Below are 20,873 nucleotides of genomic sequence, written 5' to 3'. Positions count from 1 at the left end.
GTTTAGTATTTATGACAAGAACTAAGTTCTTCCAGTCAGAATTTAGATTTATAAATTGCCACTTTTACCTGTCAGAAAGGCTTAAAGCATTAATAATAGAACAAAATCTTTTGCAATGAAATATATTGTATAAATTTGAATACAGTAACTTTAATTTTATTTGAAAGAAATTAAAAAGTAATGAAATTCTTTCAAGTGGTGAAATTTCCTGTTTAAGATGAATTGTACCTGTTTAGTTTTGGAGACTGTGGGTAATTCTTCTGGGGAAATGTTGGAAACATTAAACAACTTGACATGACATGAGACAAAAAGTATATGTGATAAAAGAGGAATTCTAAATTAGAAGTCAGAAAATAGGAATACAGAATTACCTTAGTCTCGTTGTCCATTTGAATTGAAATGGTCAGGATAAATAAAGCTACATTCATTGTCAAAACTGAGATAATGGCATAACATGACTTTGTGGCTGTCCAAGTCGAGCAGTTTAGGGATCCAGGTTTGATCCACTTATTTATATCATAGGGTGTGGATTTAGAAATTGCTTACCCAGCACATGCCTGGAGGAAGTTGCACATTTCTGTTTCACGTGATTACTGAAAAATTGAAATTAAAAACTTGCACTGAAATATAATACTATGTATTTATTTCATAAAATTAGTGACTATTATGCTGTAATGCCTTAGAGGTACACCTTCTGATTGGATAAACAATAACTGTTATCTAAATGTATATCTTTATGTTGTTTTGCATTCATCATGCGGGGCTGCGAGTGGCTGAGTGGTCTAAAGCGCTCTCCGTTTCGGATCACTGCCATCTCACCTCTGTCTGCGTGGGTTTGAGTCTAGGATTCGGCTAATGTGGGTATGTAAGAAAGCTTGCCAGTAGCTTCTCGTGGGTCGGTGGTTCTTCCTGGGGTTTTCCTGGGTTCTTTCTCCACCATTAATACTGGCCGCCATGCATAGCCTATCGTGTGCTGAAAAATGGCATTAAACCATACAACAACAACAACAACACTCATCATGCATTCATTGTATTTGAAGACAAATTTCCTTACATTCTGACAGCAATTTGTTTGGTGATACTGTAGTTCCTAAGGCATACTTTTGCTTTCAAATTTTTTTCCATAACACAAACAGCCGAGATACAACAGTGAAGGTTTGGGACTTGAGTACGTTGACAGAAATACAGAACCTTGGGGGACACACAGATTCAGTAACTGATGTTGTGATACTTGACAAAGAGCAGTCTGCAACCTTAGGTAAGACTCCCATTGTGATCTTGCCAGTGTGTGAAGTTTGTGCATTTGTAATGTCACACACTTCCTTCTGAATAATTCATTATAGAGACTTCAAACCTTGGTATATAGTTGGGGGTATTATGGAACTCTGCACAGTGGTATAGAAATTTGATGATGCTCCTGGTGGTGTGGCTAGAAGGGGCATGGATGGATTTGCATAAATTTGAAATAACTTTTAATTAAGAGCTCACCATGCTTGAGAATTGGGATGTGTGTGTGAACACTGACCGACAAGTCAACCCATTTATATATTGGGCCATAGAATGAGACCCCTGTGCCATTTCCTGTGGGCATAAAGTTTGGGCCTCAGGGTCACAACTAAGAAACCAATGTGAACCCCCTCTCGCTCTGTCAGTCTCTGTCCATGCGCATGCACACACACACACACACACGTTTATACTTTTTTGCTGTGGTAAGAAAACCTCAAATGTTGCATCTGGTTTTGGTCTCGGGATAAATACATATTTCCAGAGACTTAGCACAGGGGTCATATTTATGGTGGCCGGTACAAGTTGTGGCAGAAGAATCTGGGAAAATCCCATTAAGAACAATCAGCCTACGGGAAGCTACTGACAGTATTTTCTTATATCTTCATTTGCCGAGACTGAGTCTTTAAGCCACATGGACATAGGTGAAATGGAAGTGATGCGTATACTATATGTACCCTATAACTAGTACTATATGATATGTTCCCTGGAACTAGTTATATAAGATATGTCTGCTGGAACTAGTTATATATAATATGTCCCTGGAACTAGTTATATGCGATATGCCTCCTGGAATTAGTTATATACAACATGACCCTGGTATTAGTTATATACAATATGTGCCCTGGAATTAGTGATATACCATATATCCCCTGAAACTAGTTATATATATGTTCCCTGGAACTAGTTTAACATGATATATCCCCTGGAACTAGTTATGTACGATATGTGCCCTGGAATTAGTGATATACCATATGTCCCCTGGAACTAGTTACACACAATATGTCTCCAGGAACCAGCTGTATACTATATATACTCCAGAACTTGCTATATATGATATATATCCTCTGGAATGAGTTTATATATATATATATATATATATATATATATATATATATATATATATATATATATATATATATATATATGTGTGTGTGTGTGTGTGTGTGTGTGTGTGTGTGTGTCCCTTTGAACTAGTTACATACGATTTGTCCCTTGAACTAGGCATATATGTCTCCAGGAATTAGTTATATATGATATGCCCCAGGAATAAGTTATATATTCAATGTTTCCTCCAAAATTAGTTCCCAATGTTATTTAACCTTGAATTAATTACTTACAATACATCCCTAGGAATTAGGTAGTTACAGTAAAATAATGCAGTTAACCAGGTTATGGATATAAATGGGAACAGACTAAATATTTTTCATTTTTTTAATTACAGTAAATGTAATCCATGTAGTCCTATAAGGTAGAATTAATTAAACTGATTATGGGAAGCAAAGTGCAAAAATAAATGAATGATTAGGATGGCACATTAACTTCAATTATAGCATGAAGGATACAGACTAGATTTCCTTGGGTATAGGACAATGTGACAAGCTTATAGGACAGTGACATGCTTATAGGACAGTGTGACATGCTTATAAGACAGTATGACAAGCTTATAGGACAATATCACAAGCTTATAGGACACTGTGACATGCTTATAAGACAGTATGACACGCTTATAGGACAGTATGACAAGCTTATTGGACAATGTGACATGCTTGTAGGACAGTGTGACATGCTTATAGAACAATATGACATGCTTATAGGACAATATGACAAGCTTATAGGACAGTGTGACATGCTTATAAGATAGTTTGACAAGCTTATAGACAGTATGACAAGCTTATAGGACAGTGTGACATGCTTATAGGACAGTGTGACATGCTTATAAGACAGTATGACAAGCTTATAGGACAGTATGACAAGCTTATAGGACAATGTGACATGCTTATAGGACAATATGACAAGCTTATAGGACAGTGTGACATGCTTATAAGACAGTTTGACAAGCTTATAGGACAGTATGACAAGCTTATAGGACAATGTGACATGCTTATAGAACAGTGTGACATGCTTATAGGGCAATATAACAAGCTTCCAACTTGAAACAAATACATCATTAATATGTTCATCAAATGAAATTTGTGCTGATTTGTTCTTCATGATAATGCATTTCTATAATCATTCTTGTATTTAAGCAGTAATTAGTATAGACACCTATTAAGCTTTTTTGATTTTGATCAAGACTAAAGTACACTGGTACTATTTAAGAGAGGTCTCGTTTAAGAGAGGCCACAATCTTATCAGAGGCAACCTTACCTGATAGCAATGAGGTCCCCAAGTGGCCTAAAAAGTGCTCACAGTTACGGATCACTGCCATCTCACCTCTGTCTGCATGGTTTCGAGTCTCGGGTTCAGCCAATGTGGGTATGTGAGAAAGCTTGCTAGTTAGCTTCTTGTGGGACAGTGTTTCTTTCCAGGGTTTTCCCAGGTTCTTCCTCCACCATTTATACTGGCCGCCATGTATAGCCTATCATGTGCTGAACAATGGTGTTAAACCCCACAACAACAACCTGATACCAGAGTAATATATTATTGCAATTCATTTCCCTTTCCCCTTGAGAGGTGAGGCTGTTATAAGGACACTTTTTCTTTATAGACAGATTGATTCTGTAAGTGGGAACTACTGTATTATTTAGTTACACATGTATAATTTTGAAAATTTCATTGTCAGTTAGGGCTCATGGAGTTCAATTTTTAAAGTAATATTGAAGACATTTATAGTGCTCATGATGATGTGCCAGAATCTAGTTTATCCCAGAAGTACTGACAACTTTAAAGTTATCATATTGTAGAGATCACTGACAACCTTAAAGTTATCATATTGTAGAGATCACTGACAACCTCAAAGTTATCATATTGTAGAGATCACTGACAACCTAAAAGTTATCATATTGTAGAGATACATTGATCATGGCAATAAATGTTTGAATATTTATGGTTTTTTTTTCTTCTTTCTAATCATTAGAAATTTTTGGTCCTATTTCACTTCAGTATGCTTTTCATATAAGTACCATTTCATTAGGCTTTGATATTGATCAAAGTGAAATGTAATTAATAAAAAATAATGCATTGAATTAAGATGACGATTTTAATATTTTTCAGCTAGCAAACTTCAGTGGACAGATGCATTTAACCACATTGTGTTTAGTGGATCCATGGACTGTTCATTCAAAGTGTGGTCAGCCAAAACAGGTGAAAGGGGAGATGGGTTTGATGATGATGATGATAACATTTTGATGATGATCACAACAGTAACACTATAGTCTTGGAAGTAAGGTCTTGTTTAAGCAATAGGATTATAAAAAATTCTGAAGGTACAGAAAAGTGAGCTACTATATTTCCTTGCTTTTAAGTTGCCTTAACTGCAAACAACATAGATCCGGATCTACTATTGCATAATGTGCCAACATATTAGGGTCTGTCTTGTTTGTTCAACCAATTACTCCTAACAAACTGCATAGACCCAGCTGTACCATTGCATAATGTGCCAACATATTAGGGTCTGTCTTGTTTGTTCAACCAATTACTCCTTACAAACTGCATAGACCCAGATATGTCAGTGTATTATGCAACACCAGAGCTGGATTGCTGCATTTTCCTTTGGAGTTTACTTTTATTAAAGTGAGTTGTGTATTGCGATTTGAAATTTTGTTAATATAGTTTTTAGGGTTGATAATTATTTCAAATATCATACAAGGAAAGTCTAACTTTTTAATAATTGTCATGATTTTCACTTAAATGTCAGAAATAATTTTTTTATATATTACATCAACTAAATGTTGTATTTCAGGTTCTTCCTAAAGGTATATTTTTGCAGTTTGTTAATTATGAGCTGGCCAAAAATTTAAAAATGAAACACATTGTCATGTGCTTGAAAAATGGATTAACAATTTTACACTTAATTTTGAATATTTTGTTTGACATAAATTTGAAATGAAAATTCAATGAAAAATTTCATTTTTTACCTTTTAATAGATATTAACTTCTTATATTGTAAATAAATTAAGTTGGGATTAGCACATTCATATCTAAATTTTAGTTCACACTTTTGAAAATTTAGTTACCTATCATATTTTGAACACTGCTATATTACAGAGGGAATATTTATAAATGATATGAAAACATTAGAAGTTCTTCAAATGTTTCATTATGTCACATGGTCAATCGCTCTGGTGACCTAGTGGTTAGAGCCTCTGCCTCGGATGCGGGAGGTCATGGATTCGATTCCTGGCAGAGTCATATCAAATACTTGCAAAATTGGTACTAACAGCTGCCTCGCTTGGTACTCAGCATTAAGAGGTTAGTGTTAGGACTGGTCAGCCTGGTGTCAGGATAATGTAACTGGGTGGGACATCATGCTACATGTCTGTGGCATGATGCCGCAGTGCTAAGGTGGCGCTCTACAGTTTCGTATTTTGCATAGGGTTAGGATTTTAAAGAAAAAGAATTTCCCTGGCTTTCCTCACTGGTTATACTGGCTATTTAAAAAAACCTTGTATATCTTTGGTATAATTCAAAGAACCTTTAATTCCCTTTATTTTGGTATATGATTGATGGGTGTACTATGGGTTATAGAGTACTCAGCTTGGCCTTACTCCAGATGTGCACCTTTCAAAAAAGTGCTAGCTCCACTTGGTCATTTTCACTTCCTTAACTTCAGAGGTAAATTGTATAAAAAAGAGCCGATAACTTTTTTTACATTTTATATATTTGGTAATTCATTCATTGCACTTTCAGAAGCTGGTATTGTCTAGTCTGGCAAAATTCATTTTCCCTATTTTAATAGCTGCTATGTATAGTGTACTTTAGACTAATTCAGGCTGATTTTTTAGAACAAGGGAGCAGTCATTTTAGTAGGCAGTGTGTTTAGATCATGTACAATTTCCAAAGTACAATATCCAATATCATCCTCATTACATTAATGTAGCATATAGGTATGCCACCATTCTCTCCACTGTGCATGTTTTAAATGCACACAACTTCACCTTACATATGTCACTCTCTCAAAAGTACATAATAACTGGTGAGTGCTCCCTAAACAACACTATAAACTGCCACACTTGCAGACATTGTTGCAATTTGACTGATTTTTAAAAAAAATCTATATTAAAAAACTAAGTCACAACACACGTGTCACAAGGTCAGTTGTGTTGATACACTACATCTAAGAATGTTGTCTGCGTAAAATAATTTCATTAAATACAAAATTTAGCCACTCTACACCTCAGATTCTGATTGGTTTTAATTCATCTACCCCTTTTTCTTGCCAATGAGAAATAAAGTTTGTGACAATTTCCAACCTGAGGGAAAGTAATAAGGGGATGATGCAGTGATTGTTTGAACTTGAAAATGGATTCCATATATACTTGCTTATGAGTCCATCTGCAAACTGCACAGACCCAGATCTGCTATCGAATAAATCGCTGGCAGATCTGGGGCTGTGCAATTTGTTAGTAATCAGTAGAATACACAACACAGACCCTGATCTGCAGGTGCATTATGCCTTGGCAGATCAGGATCTTGATTGTTTTCAGTTTGATTCCACTTTTAAGCGAGTATATGTTGTATGTCCTGCTGTATCTAGTCCCAAAATTTGAAATCAGCATCGTCCTTTTTAGCTTTTGCATCAGCAATATCTGAGTTGTAAGCAAATAGTGTATTATGTTTAATAGTCTAATCATGTGTAAATATATGTAGCCATTGTAAGCAAGAATCACTTTTTTAATGTCACAATTTCTAATGGTGGCTCACAGTGACAATGGTTTTATGTCTCCTGTGTGCTTTATGTTGCTTTATGAAATAAATGTGTATTGAACTTTCACTAACATTTAATTTCAGGCCAGCAGATTAAATCTGTGTATACATACAATCCAGTGACCAAGCTAGCCTACCACTCTGGTCAGGATATAGTTATCACTGTATCAGGTAATACATACTAGATCATGGTCAGTACAGAGGTTATTGTATTGATAACCAATAGACATCAGCATTCATGCATCAGATGATTTGGTTAATCAGACTTTTTAAATACTCATGATATCTTTGATATTGCACACTGATAAGTAATGTTACATCATACTTGAACTGAACTTCAAAGTAAATGCAATACTTATTTGTTGGCAGTTTTGGAACAGAATTGCTACGAGTCGAGCGATAAATTAAATCTTAAATTTGACTTTACTTACTATCAAATGTATCAAATATGTTGAATTATTTCATTTTTACCAAGTTCTCACTGTACACACAAGTCATTTATGAATACAAAAACTAAATGAGCGTTTAAGTTTGTCTGTATTTTTCTCAAAAAGTATTGCAGAAATTAAAAGACCGTCATTGTTGGCTTATATGTGTTAACCACATTAATGTTAGCAAATAAGCTCTGATACCTACAGCAATGAGGGAAATTAAAATCTCTACTCCAATGTACTGCAATGTTTGTCACCAGGTGTTCAGTGCTGGATTTGGCATCATTGGCAATTGCTTTTTGACTTTATTTGGTTCACTTCTTTTGTTGGGGGCTGTGTAGAGAAAGCAGATGGCGTATGGTGCCCCACCATCTCTTCTTACCCCATCTTTAACCTTTTCAACTATTGGTTATCACAATGTCAGGTATGAGTACTTCATGTCCTTTAGGTACTACTGAGTATTGATGTATTGGAGCTACTGAACTTTTACTGTAGTTATTTAGGTCATCCATTTTGCAGTCTAATATTGTAATCATTTTTTATGTTACTCCAGTTGAACGCTGACATATGGCATTTTGCCAGTACTTATCTTGATTTTTTTGGTAAAATGGCAACTCTTTTTGACACTTGATTAGGTTGTTAAAACAGATATAACATGTACACTGTGATAAAATTAGATCAGTATGACATGCATCATGATTGTTGTTGTTGTAGGGTTTAACGCCATTTTTCAGCACACGATAGGCTATACATGGCGGCCAGTATTAATGGTGGAGGAAGAACCCGGGAAAACATCATGATTGTGAACTACAATCAAATTGGTCATTGTCACAAATATAATATGATAGTTGTTTATGATTAAATTAAAATCAGTTTGACATGTAACATGATTGTAGACTATGATCAGGTCAGATCAGTTTGACGTGTAACATGATTGTAGACTATGATCAGGTCAGATCAGTTTGACGTGTAATATGATTGTAGACTGGCACGTAACATGATTGTAGACTATGATCAGGTCAGATCAGTTTGGCACGTGACATGATTGTAGACTATGATCAGGTCAGATCAGTTTGGCACGTAACATGATTGTAGACTATGATCAGGTCAGATCAGTTGACCAGTTTGGCATGTAACATGATTTTGGACATTGATCAAATTAGATCAGTATGACAGATATGACATGACTGTTGACAATCAGATTAGGTCAGTGACAAATATAACATCATTATGATCAAATAATCACTATGACATATAACATTGTTGTTGACTGATCAAATTAGATCAGAATGTCATAATGACATGATTGTTGACTGATCAAATTAAGTCAGTATGACATGCAACATGATTGTTGACTATGATCAAATTAGATCAGTATGACAAAGCATGATTGTTGACCATGATCAAATTAGATCAGAATGACATATAACATGAGTGTTGACTGATCAAATTAGGTCAGTATGACATACAACATGATGGTTGACTATGATCAAATTAGGTCCCTATGACACAGCACGATTGTTGACTATGATTAAATTGGATCAGAATTACAGATAGTACATGAATGGTGATGTTTGGGTCAGTATGTAGACTATTATCGGATTAGATCAGTGTGACATAACATGATTGTGGACGCTGATCAATTTAGGTCAATATGACAGATTAACACAATTGTTTATTGTAGTCTGCTTAGGTTAGTATGACAAATATAATATGATTGTGGACTATGATCAGATTGGTCTGGTATGACAGATATAACAGGGTTGTTGAATATGATCAAACCTGACCAGTATGACATATCAACATCATTTTAAGATGATTCATGCAAATGAACCCATAGGATTAAAAGATTAAGCAAATATTTGCATTTCAGATGGAGGAAAGCTAGAACTCTGGGATGTGGTGACCTCAATAAACATCCAGTCTTTACGAGCACATGATGATGCCGTTACAGCATTATGTGTAAGTAATCCAGCAACTTTCAGCTACTTTAAAAACTATTGTTCCTGAAACATTTGAGTATTTAACATTTTATATAACATACATATTTAAACACTTAGGGTCAAAACAGTCCAATAACACCTACAGATTTATCGGGTGCAGTCCATTTAGTTTCACTAGATGCTGTTGAATGGTTGCCACAGTGCTGTTGCATATTGGTTGATAGATGTGCCCTATTATTTGTGGAAATGATGTAGACTGTCAGCCGATTGGGTGCCAGCCAGTTGGGCGTGCTGTTGCAATGACTGTTGAAGACATCTAGTTTTAAGGTCAGTTGAGCCTATTTCCCCCCACACTGAGTGAGGCTCAGGACTGGGTTTTATTTACATTAGTTGGTGCATTCATTAACATTTTATTCATACAGTCACATGATACTCTGTTTTTACCCAAGACATGTACAAGTTTTATTTCAGATTCATTTGTTAATTTTTATAAATGAATAGCACTTTATTCAGTCTTGGTTCAACTGTCAGCTGTTGCCAATCTGACCAATACACCTTTTTTTATCATAATTGTCACAATTATCTATCGACATTGGTAGATCCATTGCCTTTTGTGATTTTAAAAAATCAGTAGTTGAATGAAATGTTCAGTAAAAAATATAGGTTGTTAGGATAAGAGCAGTCGAGCTGCAAGCTGTCAGAGTCCATGTAAAACCGTCAGAGTCCATGTATGGCAGGTGCACCTTAAAACCACCATTTGGAGCGGACCTTATGGGGTTGGGGTCTAAGATGACATAAGAATCGGGCATTCTTAAGTAACTAACAGTTGTTCCTGCAGGCCCCCAACTGTCTGTCCCCCAACCAGCTGAGTCATTTTTCCTACAGATGGTGTCCTCCAACTGGCTGAATCTTTCTGATGAGGACCCAACCCTGATTAACTGAGGTGAAATGAAAACACTAATTTACACCTACCCTTTGTTTCATCCATGGTAATGTTGCCATGCTGGCATTGATGACAGCATCATTTATTATAAGTATTGAAATCAAAGGAGACTGAAGAAACGTAAATAATAACGGTACTTTTGTGTCTACTCTAAGTAACTTTTTGAAATAAGGTTTATACTATCTAAATTGAAATGTTGGCAACAGTTTATAACAATATATGATATAATTTGCATATTACAGCTGATAGGTAATACAGTGGCCACTTCAACATCATCTGGTGAGATCAAAGTTCATGAGATTCGTGATCGAAGTCTCATTTGCCTGTTTGCATCAGAAAATCTCCAGAGTACCAGTGGTAGGCATTTAACTCCACGGTACGTTCGATCACTTGCGGCCACAAAGGACTATATCTTCTATGGCGATGATGGAATCAACATCAAGGTCTTAAATTGGAAGAAAGGTCAGGTGCTAGAAGTGTGTAAATATAAACCTCACTTTAACTGTGTTTTCTTTTGTTTACTTTTTCCATCAGACCATTGTTTTGTCTAAAAATGCGAGACAGCATTTGTTACTTTCAAAATTTGCTTTTTCTATATAAAAAGCTTATACGAGAGAAATCTTGTTTGACTGGTTAATAAATTTTATTTTAAGGTTTCAATAATATTTTAACAAGTGGATTCACTCCTTCCTTAAAAAATATTTCCCATTTTTAGTAGTGTTGCAAATGACAATAAAAAAATATACCTTGAACTTTTGAATTTTTTTGATGGTAGAACATATGAAAAATATTGATGTTGAATAATTGCAGGATCATATATTAATTTATCTATATTTTCAGATGTAAAGAACCTTTTAATAACGTAATAGCTTATAATAGTGTTGCATGGTAGGCTGCATTTCATTTTTGAATGGACATTCACAGTTGTCCAGGAATTAGCAACGTCATTCAAACTTTGAACTTTAAATTGACTGGAAACGATTCATGTTATTTTAAATCATTGATGGAGATAAATTTGACACAAAACAGTCTTCTTTTCAAAGGTTTAGTCAGGAAGATATGTAACCATGCAGGAGACTTTGGGATCACAGATGCTCTTTGTTGCCATGACAAATTGCTCTTTGCTTCAGCATTTGACCTTGATACTGGTTTTGGAAGTTTGAATGGTAAGTTTATTTTGTTTCATTTATGTAGCAAAGGTTTTGGAGTACTACATATCTACCTCATTTTGTCCTACAATATGTCGACCTCATTAATTCATGAACCGTCTTAAAATGATACGAGATATATGGATCCAACTTTTTAAATGTTGGCAACACAGTTAAAGAAGCATAGTCAACATCCAATATTCACACATTTTATATGTTGAAATGTATAATTGTGTCTTAATAAAAAGGGGAATAAAGATAAATATTTGAAAATAGGAGTTTGTTTTTACTCTCATGACTAGGGCATCAAGATCTAAGGGATAGAAAAGCAAATGTAATAACTCCACCTACTTAGCGGACAGGCTGGATATATTTTGAAAACTGCAAGGACTTAATGGTCCTTTTTACAGGATGACATAAGCTAATTAATCTGATATCACAGTAACATCTGGGTATAAGGTTGGCCAAAATTCCTTTTCCAAGTTGCACACAATAAACAATTTATGTAAAATACTTGTGTACATTTACTCAGGGTTGTCAGTAACTCTCAAAAATGAAAAGAGTCGTAATTTTCCTTGGAAAGATTATTTGGTAGTTCTATGATTTGAATTGGATGGGCATTTAGTAGTCCCATTATAAGAATTGGATAGTTATTTTGGTAGTTCCATGATTTGAATTGGATGGAGATTCGGAAGTCCCCAGAGTTGAGTTGGATAGACATTTGGTAGTTCCATGATTTGAATTGGATGGAGATTTGGAAGTCCCTGGAGTTGAATTGGATAGACATTTGGTAGTTCCATCATTTGAATTGGATGGAGATTTTGGTTGTCCCATAATTTAAATTGGGTAGACATTTGGTAGTCCCATGATCTGAATTGGATAGATATTTCATAGTCCCATGAGTTGAATTAAAAAAAACATTTGATAATACCATGATTTTGTAAATTTTCTTAGACATATTTGATTTAAATTTGGTAGATATTTGGTAGTTTCGTGATCTGAATTGGATAGACATTTGGTAGTCCCATTAGTTGAACTGGATAGACAGTTGGTAGTCCCATAATTTAAATTGGGTAGACATTTCGTAGTCCCATGAGTTGAATTGAATGGACATTTAGTAGTCCCATCATTTAAATTGGGTAGACATTTTGGTAGTTCCATGATTTAAATTGGGTATGCATTTCATAGTCCCATGAGTTGAATTGAAAGGACATTTAATAGTCCCATCATTTAAATTGGGTAGACATTTTTGTAGTTCCGTGAGTTGACTTGAATGGACATTTTAGTAATCCCATCATATAAATTGGGTAGACAGTTTGGTAGTTCCATGATTTAAATTGGGTAGACATTTAGTAGTCCCATGATCTGAATAGGATAGACATATAGTAGTCCCATCATTTACATTGGTTAGACATTTTGGTAGTTTCATGATTTAAACTGGGTAGACATTTGGTAGTCCCATGATCTGAATTAGACATTTGGTAGTCCCATAGTTTAAATTGGGTAGACATTTGGTAGTCCCATGAGTTGAATGGACATTTATTAGTCCCATCATTTAATTGGGTGGACACTTTGTTAGTCCCATAACTTAAATTGATTAGACATTTCGTAGTCCCATGAGTTGAATTGAATGGACATTTATTAGTCTCATCATTTAAATTGGGTAGACATTTTGGTAGTTCCATGATTTAAATTGGGTAGACATTTGGTAGTCCCATGATCTGAATTGGATAGTTATTTGATGGTTCCATGATTTGAACTAAATAGACATTTGAAAATACCATGATGTTTTTATGTTATAGACATATTTGGTTGATTTCAATTCAGTAGACATTTGGTAGTCACATGATTTCATTTGGAATGTTCCTTACATTAAAAGAATATGAGATAATCAGTACATATATACGGTTCACAATCAGGCCCAGGTCAGACACTTATGTAAAGAAAGAATCATTGATTCAGCAATTATATTTGTCTTAGCTCAGCTGTTACAACACATACTTATTGATTTATGTAGATTCTGTGTTGTTTATCTGTCCATATTTAGGTTTATAGATCATAATACTTTACTAATAAGCAGCATGCACAATTTTTGTCAGCCCACCAGTGGAATGTCAGTTAATTGTATGGTGGACTGGTGCAAAAAATGAGTATCCAGTCCATCTATCCAGATATTATATTGAAACTTGAATCAATAAATTGTACATTTTATCATATTAAAATGAATATTATAAACAATTTAAAAATAGATAGCACAAATTATTTCTGACAATCATTCACAAATCTTTAGCATAGCAATCCAGTTCATTGGATGAGATTAGAAGGGAAATAACTTCTGTGAATAGTCTGCACAGATCATTTGCCTGCAAACTCAAGTTAAAATCACTGCTGCTTCTATGCAATATGTGATGACGCATACTGCGTTTGATTACCAGACATCAACATGTGGAGGGAAGTAGTTTGATATGTTGATGACACATGCTACTTTTGATTACCAGGCATCCAGTATGTGGAGGTATTTTGATTCCCATCATCCAGCATGTGGAGGTATTTTGATTACCAAACATGTAGAGGGAGGTAGTTTGATATGTTGATGACACATGCTACTTTTGATTACCAGGCATCCAGTATGTGGAGGTATTTTGATTACCAGACATCAGCATGTGGAGGTATTTTGATTACCAAACATGTGGAGGGAGATAGTTTGATATGTTGATGACACATGCTACTTTTGATTACCAGACATCATCATGTGGAGGGAGGAAGTTTGATATGTTGATGACACATGCTACTTTTGATTACTAGACATCAACTTGTGGAGGTATTTTGAATACCAGTCATCAGCATGTGGATTTATTTTGATGACACCAGTGACATAAAATCCTAAAACAGACTTGAGGAAAAAGATATGTTCAAAGAGTCTTCTCAGAAGTGAAGCAGATGAAGACAAAATACAGAAATAGGATGCATGTTTTGACCACGATAATGCTCTTAACTGCTAGCTGCATTCTGCCGATGTGGATTCATTTGATCCAGTTGCAGCAATCCACTGCTAAAACTCATTTTTCCAAAAGACTTCATTTCATGGACACTTATCCTGTAAAATTCGTTTTTCTTCCAGGATCTTTCTTGTCTTAGACGTTGAAGCAATTTTTGAAGGGCATAATAATAAATCCTGATCATTACATCCTCTCACTAAAAATCTTTGTTAAAAGTGACATCTGGGAAAGAAAAATAACTTAGGATTATGTACCTTCAAGGTCAGCATCAAGTAACTGTTACTATATAAAGTTGCATCATCAAAATGTGTATTTATAGCTACTGATGCAAGAGTTCGATGCTATATTTTGTGATTGTTTTTAATGCCTTCTCATTCAGCCATAATTGTCTCTTACTATTTGCGATGCCAATCACTTTGCAGGCCTCAGGATAAAGCTTGGTGGGCCACATGTTTGAGACCTCTGGTCCTTTTACGTAATGTAAGCCCTGGTACAGGAACTCTTTCCAACAAAAGTACTTACTGATTTATACTGTTGTATTCTTGCCAGTTTTTCAGGTTGACCCTGACTTGCAGTATCTAATAACATTGACAGATGAAGATACAGGCCATATTATGGATGTTAAATATTGCCAAGGAGCAGATTGCATCATTACTGGAGGAATGGAGCTTAAAGTCTGGAAAAAACTAACTTCAGGTCAAAGGTACATTTAGTACAGCTGTAAATTTCCACAAGTATATGTCATAATTTAAAAAATCTGATACAATGTACAAATTACATGATGCTCTTGGATTCATTAGTAGGATGAAAATATTTATGTATAATTCAGTCACACAAGTTTCAAAAGATAAATTAGACCATGAGTATATCTACTATACTGTAATTTTCGTCAATTTTTTATATTTGTTTGAAAATTCTTAAACATTTATATTTTCATAATATATTTTAGTGTTTCAGAAGAGGATATCATTCCAGTTGTTATTCCAAGGCTGATAAAGCAAGCTGTGGATTCAGATATGGAATCCGATGTCGAGTTTTCAGAATCAGAGAGCGAGGCTGATTTCAATAGAGGAGAAGATGGGGACAGTGATTCAAGTCAACAGAATGTTGGATGGTTGTCATGGTGCTCAGTATTGTAACATTTGTGCATATTCAGCGCAAAGCTACACTGATGCATAAAATTATGAACATGTGAATATATGCATTTATGTATGTCGGTGTGTAATTAAGTGTGTATGTTAAAAGATGGATGGCTGGATAGATAAATGGGTTGATAAATGAATGGATACATGCCCACCATAGGGAATAGCATTTGATATGATGTTCATCCATCCATCCATCCATCCATCTGTATGTATGTCTTTTGCCAATTTTGTTTACTCAAGTTGTTCACCATATACATTTACCAAACTAACTTTGTTGATGGCTTGCACTTTCAGTAAAGAAGAACCCTATAAATGTTAGATCAAAGGTCAATGTCACTGAGACAGAAAATGAAAACTAGTTTCCAGATAAAAAACTTTTTCCACCACCATTAATTACCACATTTTATTAATGGCTTGCACTGGAGTGGGAGGGGAGAAACCTATTGATTTTGGAATCAAAAGGTCACTTGTCAGTGTCACTGTGGCTGAAAGAAGAAAAATATTTTCCAACCAATATCTTGAGGTTTCCAGCATCTTCATTTACCAAACTTTGTCGATGGCTTGCACTTGGGGGCCCCATCAATTTTGGTGTAAAAAGAGCAGACTTCAGAGTCACTGTGACTGAAAATGAGAAAAATGTTCCTACAAATGTCCAGTTTTTGTCATCATCTATGGTTACCATACTTTGTAAATGGATTGCACAAAGGGTGACAATGAACCGTAGCAATTTCTGTATAAAATGTCAAATGTCAAGGTCACTGTGACAGAATACTAAGCAGTTCCAGATCACATCTTTACCTAACCTTTTGGATGGCATGCACTTGGAGTAAGGAAGAAACTATTGATTTTAGGGGCAAGGTCACTGTCCCTGAAATAAGAATGGTAGTTTCTGCAAAAGATACTCAGTTACAGTGCTTTTCTTGTCATACTGGAAGGTTGGTCTACAAGTATACTGTGCCATTTATAGTGCTTTTGTTAAGCTTTTCTTGTCATACTGGAAGGTTGGTCTACAAGTATACTGTGCCATTCATAGTGCTTTTGTTAAGCTTTTCTTGTCATACTGGAAGGTTGGTCCCGCAAGCTGAGTCTTGTTGGATCCTGTGTAATCGAAGTAGTTAGAGTTAGCCAGATCATGGGAATCTTGTCATTACTATAGATAAGGCTTGTTGTTTTTTCTTCTTCATCAAACAACAGTGTTAAGGGTGTCTTAGCTTATAGGAGGATACATTAAAGGTGTCTTAGCTTATGGGAGGGTTGTGTTAAAGGTGTCTTAGCTTATAGGAGGATACATTAAAGGTGTCTTAGCTTATAGGAGGATACATTAAAGGTGTCTTAGCTTATAGGAGGATACATTTAAAGGTGTCTTAGCTTATGGGAGGGTTATGTTAAAGGTGTCTTAGCTTATAGGAGGGTTATGTTAAAGGTGTCTTAGCTTATGGGAGGATTGTGTTAAAGGTGTCTTAACTTATTGGAGGGTTATGTTAAAGGTGTCTTACCTTACGGGAGGGTTATTTTAAAAGGTGTCTTAGCTTATGGGAGGGTTATGTTAAAGGTGTCTTAGCTTATAGATGTTTCAACTCTTTGTATTTTTTATAGGATTTATAGGTGTTTTGATCGAATGGAAACTTATTTTGTGTAATGAAATTTAATTATTAAAATATTTGATAAAAATGTTGAATAAAACTGATGTTATCTATGAACTTTTTTCTTATCATTCATTAGAGTTATTTATTACTAGCTGTACTGGTCACAGTCAAGTTGAGCTTACATGCAGGGTTTGCATAGTCATTAACTGTTTCATCACTATGTAACTGGGAGCATTGAGTCCTCAACACTAAGTACTTTTGGAGTTGTAAAGCAAAATGATTTGTGGATTTTGAAATAACATAATTTGCCAATTTTAAAGATATCTGGCTGGATTAGGTGTCAAAATCAAGGTTAAAAATCAAATTTTATGACTAATTGACTAACATGTGCATATCTATTACAACTGTTAAAATACAGGTGCAAACAGGTAACACAACAGGTAAAATACAAGTAATTATCTATTTACTTCTTAGAAAATTTATAAAGTTCCCAAAACTTGTTCAATTGACCCTAGATATACTCATCAATAATTCCAGTAGAAACACAAGTCTTTCTTTCAGGTATATGGCAGATAGAAATTAAAATTCCATAAAATGCCTTGATTTCATCCAAGGTGAGATCGGTCCACACACCTGTATTGCCTCTGGCACGTTTGATCGTCACATTCAAATTCGTTAGATGGACAATATTTCCAAAACTTCATCTGAATAGAATATTTGAAAATATTCCAAAGCTCTCCTGGAGCCATCTAACACTCGGGTGGGTCCAACTCTTTCAGACAACTGAAACAAATCTCTTTGGTTTTCCGACTTCATCCAAACAAAATTACGTAGAGCGTACACTTCCTCCAGTTCAGAACCTTTAAAGTCCTCTTCATCGTCATCACTGTCATCCACAAGCGCATTCCATTGCCTCTCCAGACGCCTTCTCTCATTTTCATCCAACTTTACTAGGTCGAAATTGGTAAAATCCTCTGATAATTCAAAATCTAACACTTCGCTCACTTTCTTCAAACTCCACCATTTTGTATACAAATTTCACCATATGTTAAACTTGTTAAAAGTGCCTACTTTGTTTGATATTTCTATTTGTATACAAGCTAAACTCACGAGATAATCCAAATATAATATCTACATTACAAGTAGGAAGTTATTAGAGGTATCCCAAAATTTATATAGTTGGGTACTATAATGTTAGAGAAGAATACTGGCCCAGACCAGTAAAGCGGTCCATTCTGTTTACGGATTTACTTCCCCTGGACTGGAAAACTGGCCCATAGTGATGAAAGGATTAAAGGTCATTGAAAGTCATTGAGAAATGAAGATCTTAATTCAAGGCCTTGAATGTCATTAATATTTTAGAGATTTGGTTAAAAAATGAATATGATTGAAAATTTTATTTTTGAGTTGTGCGATGATTTAAAATACAGTTTGATTTTCTGTTATATGCTAACAATTCCAATATTGTCATAATCCATATGAAGTATTCAGATATCCTGCATAGTGCCCCCCATTTCACATGATGTCATTAACACTCATTTCATAAAGCTTAATTGACATATTTAGTCCTGGACATTCATTAAGGAAGTTTTACAATGAATGTTTAAAATACAGGGTACCTAGAAAATCCAAAAAGGATAAATCCCAGGAAGTTCATCTTTGATGATTTTGTTTGGCAAATGATAGTGATGGCAATTTATTTTTTTAGAGTTATGTGGTATTATTGGAGCTGGAAAAGTTTTAAAAGTGAAAATTTTAGCAGATTTGCCTTGACTGAAATTTAGCTTTGAAATGACTAGGTCACACATGCAATCAGAACCAGAGCTGAAGTCAGTTTGAAAGCTTGAAAATAGGTTACGCTGCAAATGTATATCAACTTTTTTTACCAGTATCATCATACCATATGACAAATTCATAACTTCTCAAACATGGATGTGTAATTTTAATAGGTCTGATTACCAGCTTAAGATGTATAATTGTCTGGACTGTTCATTAAAGGCTTGCTGAGGCCAATCTGTTGACTTATAAGCATTGGATGCGTAATTTTAAAAGTTCTGATTACTAGCTTAAGATGTATAATCTTCTGGACTGTTCATTAAGGGATTGTTATATATATATATATATATATATATATATATATACTTGGATTTAGGTCGCGTGCACCTATAAGGTATGTGCGACCAATTTAATTGTACGTGTTTGCGTACTACTTAATTTTTGCAATTAACCGCTATTAGCACAGCACATCACAACACAAAACAAAGCACCCCAGCCAAGCAACTGACAGCGAGGGGCCAAAAAATGGTTCCTTCTGAACCAAGGCTGCAACGTTGTACTATTAATTATATCAAATCAATGCCAAGTTATCTATCTATCGGGCAGTCCCTACCATAATGCCAAACATGTGAAAGTCACATCCAAGTCAAATATTCCTGGGTTGTGAATTTACCTATTATGAAGTTATATAATTTTGTGTACTATGCGTACTTATATTTTTCAAAACATATAACCAATCGGTCTGGCTTTTAGTTGCCATACAATTTTGTGATCTTAAGTAGTGTCAGTATTTCTCAAGTTATTTCGCAGCTTACCAATCTGACTCTTTTCAGGGCCAGAGTTTTTGCCTAATAAGGCTTTCGGGGGTCAAAATGAAAGCCAAAGTAAACCTACTTGTCATTCAGGCAATTCCGTTTGTATTCTGGGCCTTTTCACACCCAAGTCCTTTGCTAAAATCTTCTTGGGTCGTCAGCTCCACTTCTGAGCCACAATTCTGAGTACTGCTCCAACCCAAGGTAACCGCGGTGGCTTGACTCCGGTACATTCATAGAGTGATGCCTTCCTGTACATTCCAATAGGAGTTCTCGCAGCCCCCATTTTGTGACTAATTTTGCCCACCTCTTTTTCAGTCCGTTCTATCCACCGCTGTCCTGGTCTGGCTTCCTATTGTCCTTGCAGTGTGGCTCCCCCCAGGCTCTATGCTGATGGTTTTACAGTCCGTAAGAAGTGCCAATAAGTGTTGGTCTCATAATGAAGATCTTTTGCTTCACTACATCGAGGTGGGTTGGTAATTCCGCCGCCATGTTGAGTAGCTAAATTCCACCCTTTATTATTATTATTATTAATTTTGCCTCTTAGAGTCCAACTCCACTGTATTCTGCCAATGTCTCTGTTCCGTCCCCAGTGTAAACTTTCTACAATATTCCTTGCTATCCACGGCAATACTTTAAACACTTGTCCTTGTCTGGCTGGTGGCTCATCACCGACCTTAGTTTTTAATCTCAAGCCGCACGTGGATGCACGGGAGTAATGCTTATGCGATGTTGACTGGTTAATGGCTCCTGAACGACTCCTGGAGGGAGTAAGGGATTGTTAAGGCCAATCTGTTTACTTATAAATATGGATTAACTCGTGTTCTGGAGGAGTGTTTTAAAGTATTGTCTTGAAATTTTATTTACGACTAAATTTTCAGGTATATGAAAGAGTACAGTTGAAACAATGAATGATAATACAGATTTATATTCTTTGA

At 35.3% G+C, this 20,873-nt stretch overlaps 1 protein-coding gene across 3 annotated transcripts in view; it reads left to right on the top strand.

The window, feature by feature from the left end:
• Window positions 1–17,457, top strand: part of LOC149781797 (uncharacterized) — a 37,939-nt gene extending 20,482 nt beyond the window's left edge. For 2 of the 3 annotated variants that reach the window (XM_089935957.1, XM_089935956.1), the window contains exons 5-12: window positions 1,137–1,258; window positions 4,501–4,590; window positions 7,237–7,323; window positions 9,457–9,545; window positions 10,712–10,931; window positions 11,513–11,635; window positions 15,166–15,319; window positions 15,566–17,457. In XM_089935957.1, the coding sequence (XP_089792083.1) occupies window positions 1,137–1,258; window positions 4,501–4,590; window positions 7,237–7,323; window positions 9,457–9,545; window positions 10,712–10,931; window positions 11,513–11,635; window positions 15,166–15,319; window positions 15,566–15,755 (1,075 nt within the window). In that variant the 3' untranslated portion in view covers window positions 15,756–17,457. The remainder of the gene's footprint in view (window positions 1–1,136; window positions 1,259–4,500; window positions 4,591–7,236; window positions 7,324–9,456; window positions 9,546–10,711; window positions 10,932–11,512; window positions 11,636–15,165; window positions 15,320–15,565) is intronic. The other variant, XR_016414786.1, reaches the window with a different exon arrangement.
• Window positions 17,458–20,873: the final 3,416 nt, after the last annotated feature.

This window comes from Sinohyriopsis cumingii, chromosome 15 (genome assembly GCF_028554795.1).
Source record: "Sinohyriopsis cumingii isolate HCF-2022 chromosome 15, ASM2855479v2, whole genome shotgun sequence".
Lineage (NCBI taxonomy): Eukaryota > Metazoa > Mollusca > Bivalvia > Unionida > Unionidae > Sinohyriopsis > Sinohyriopsis cumingii.
This window is presented reverse-complemented; position numbering and strand designations above follow the sequence as displayed.